The following is a 2,054-nucleotide window of genomic DNA, read 5'->3' on the forward strand; positions in this document are numbered from 1 at the left end:
TTGCAAACTTCAGCTTATCAATTTTTGGTCAAACTTCATAATAGCTATTTGCCAATCTTTAAACTCTTGGATACGCATTGACTGGCAAGCCAATCATAACAAAAGACGACCAAAGCTTCAAAGTAGATGAAATCAAGATGGAATTGCCCTTTGCTCTAATTAAGCCATGCATATTGTTCTTCTTCATACTTGGCAATATAACATTCCTGCGGGTCCGTGCAAAAACATCGAATGACTTGATCTCTGATGTCTGCAAAAGAACAACAACTCCGAGACTGTGCTTGCAGATTCTAAAATCAAATGGTAGAGCTCGTAAGGCCTCTTCTCCTCTTGAACTTGGGGAAGTCTCAATGGACTTGAGCAAATCCAGTGCTAAAGCAACGAAAAACATGATACTCTTCTCGTCTCTAAGAACAAGAGATAAGGGACTGAAGGAACGATACAAATCATGTGCTGTGAATTACGACAGTGCCTTATATTACATTAACATTGCAAACCAGTACTTTAAAGGTGGTGATTATGCAAGTGTAGGCAGATATACAGCAGCTGCACTAAATGAGCCAATTGCTTGTAGACACAACTTTGCAAGGGCTGAACCAGCATGGCTCAGGGAAGGGAACGACAAGTTGGAATGCCTTTGCAGTGTCGTTTTGGTTATTAGTGACCATCTATCTGGGAGACACTGCTCATTTCCTGCTGGCTAATATTTACCCAATGTTTGATGAGATTTAGGAAGAAAATGCAAATTGGATGGTCTTGAGCTTCCTTTATTATTTGTCGAAGATATGACTTGGAATAACGAATTGCTATGTTTACAGGTTTAAAATCTGATAAAATAAAAAGGTGAATTGCTCTTATCAGATATCATAGAAACGGACTATATCATAAATTTGGCTTGACATGTCATGATGGCATCAATGGTTGATAGTTAGTGCAAAGTGGAAAAATTTGTTTTATATAGGAATGAATCGTAAAGATTAAGCTATAGAGATTAGCCCCATTTTCCCAGATCATGACTTTAATACGCTTTTAATTAAGAAAAGACCAGATTAATATTCCATATGAAAGTTATACTTACGGAGCTCTAATAGATACTTGTATATAAGAAGGATTAGCTTTGTGTAATGAAATATAGCTTAGTCAACAAATTAAAAAATAAAACCTTGATGAAAGGAAACAATTAGGACAATTTTGTCAACAATTTGGTTTAGAAAATCCTACTACTAGTAAGGACCATAAAATTAATAAGCCTTATAAATCAAAACATAGAAAATATTCTCAAAAGCATATAGAGAAAAAGAATAAAAGAAAAGAAGAAAAATCTCAAAGAAAACCGAAATATTCGAAATATAAAAATAGATATTGTAAGATTTGCAAGAAATTAGGTCATACTGCAAAATACTGTTGGACTAAAAAGAAGATTAATAATCTTGAAATATCAGATGATATAAAAAATATAATAATACAAACTTTACAAGAATCAGAATCTGAAAATACAGAAACAGAAATAATAAGTACATCTGAATCAGAAGAAGAAGAAATATTAAATGTGTTAGAAAATGAAAATATTTCAGAATCAAGTTCAGAATGTGAACCTTGTAGCTTAGGACTAGCTTGTCCTAAAGAACTAAATAATATTAATAATAAAAATGATATTGAAAAATCGGAATTGTATAAAATACTCTCCCAATTCTCAGAAATGAATATTAATGTTCTTACTTCAGATCATGCTTTTGAATTATTAAAAGCAATTAAAGATCCGAAATTAAGAATACAAATTATTGATGAGATTAATACTGAATCCAGTACTTCTACTTCTTATAATACAGAAGAAGACTTAAATGGAACAATTATAAACCCAAAAAGATCATACAATATGAATGAGGTAATGAACCAACTTAGAAGTAAATATCAATATAAAGAAGATAATATATCTCTTCAAAATTTATATAAAGAAATAAATAATCTAAAAGAAGAAATTAAAATATTGAAAGATAAAAATACTATTCAAGAATCTAGAATTTCTGACTTAGAGAATATTTCTAGATTAGAAA

The 2,054-nt window shown here is 31.1% G+C and overlaps 1 protein-coding gene across 1 annotated transcript; it reads left to right on the forward strand.

Moving 5' to 3' along the window:
* On the forward strand, window positions 138–704 carry LOC105160063 (pectinesterase inhibitor-like). Its single transcript, XM_011077327.1, has one exon. The coding sequence runs from the start codon at window positions 138–140 to the stop codon at window positions 702–704; it is 567 nt and encodes a 188-aa protein (XP_011075629.1).

Source organism: Sesamum indicum, linkage group LG4, assembly GCF_000512975.1.
Source record: "Sesamum indicum cultivar Zhongzhi No. 13 linkage group LG4, S_indicum_v1.0, whole genome shotgun sequence".
NCBI classification, from domain to species: domain Eukaryota; kingdom Viridiplantae; phylum Streptophyta; class Magnoliopsida; order Lamiales; family Pedaliaceae; genus Sesamum; species Sesamum indicum.

What these genes read in the sequence shown, in the direction of transcription:
- LOC105160063 (XM_011077327.1), top strand. Translation starts at nt 138, where the DNA reads ATGGAATTGCCCTTTGCTCTAATTAAGCCATGCATATTGTTCTTCTTC.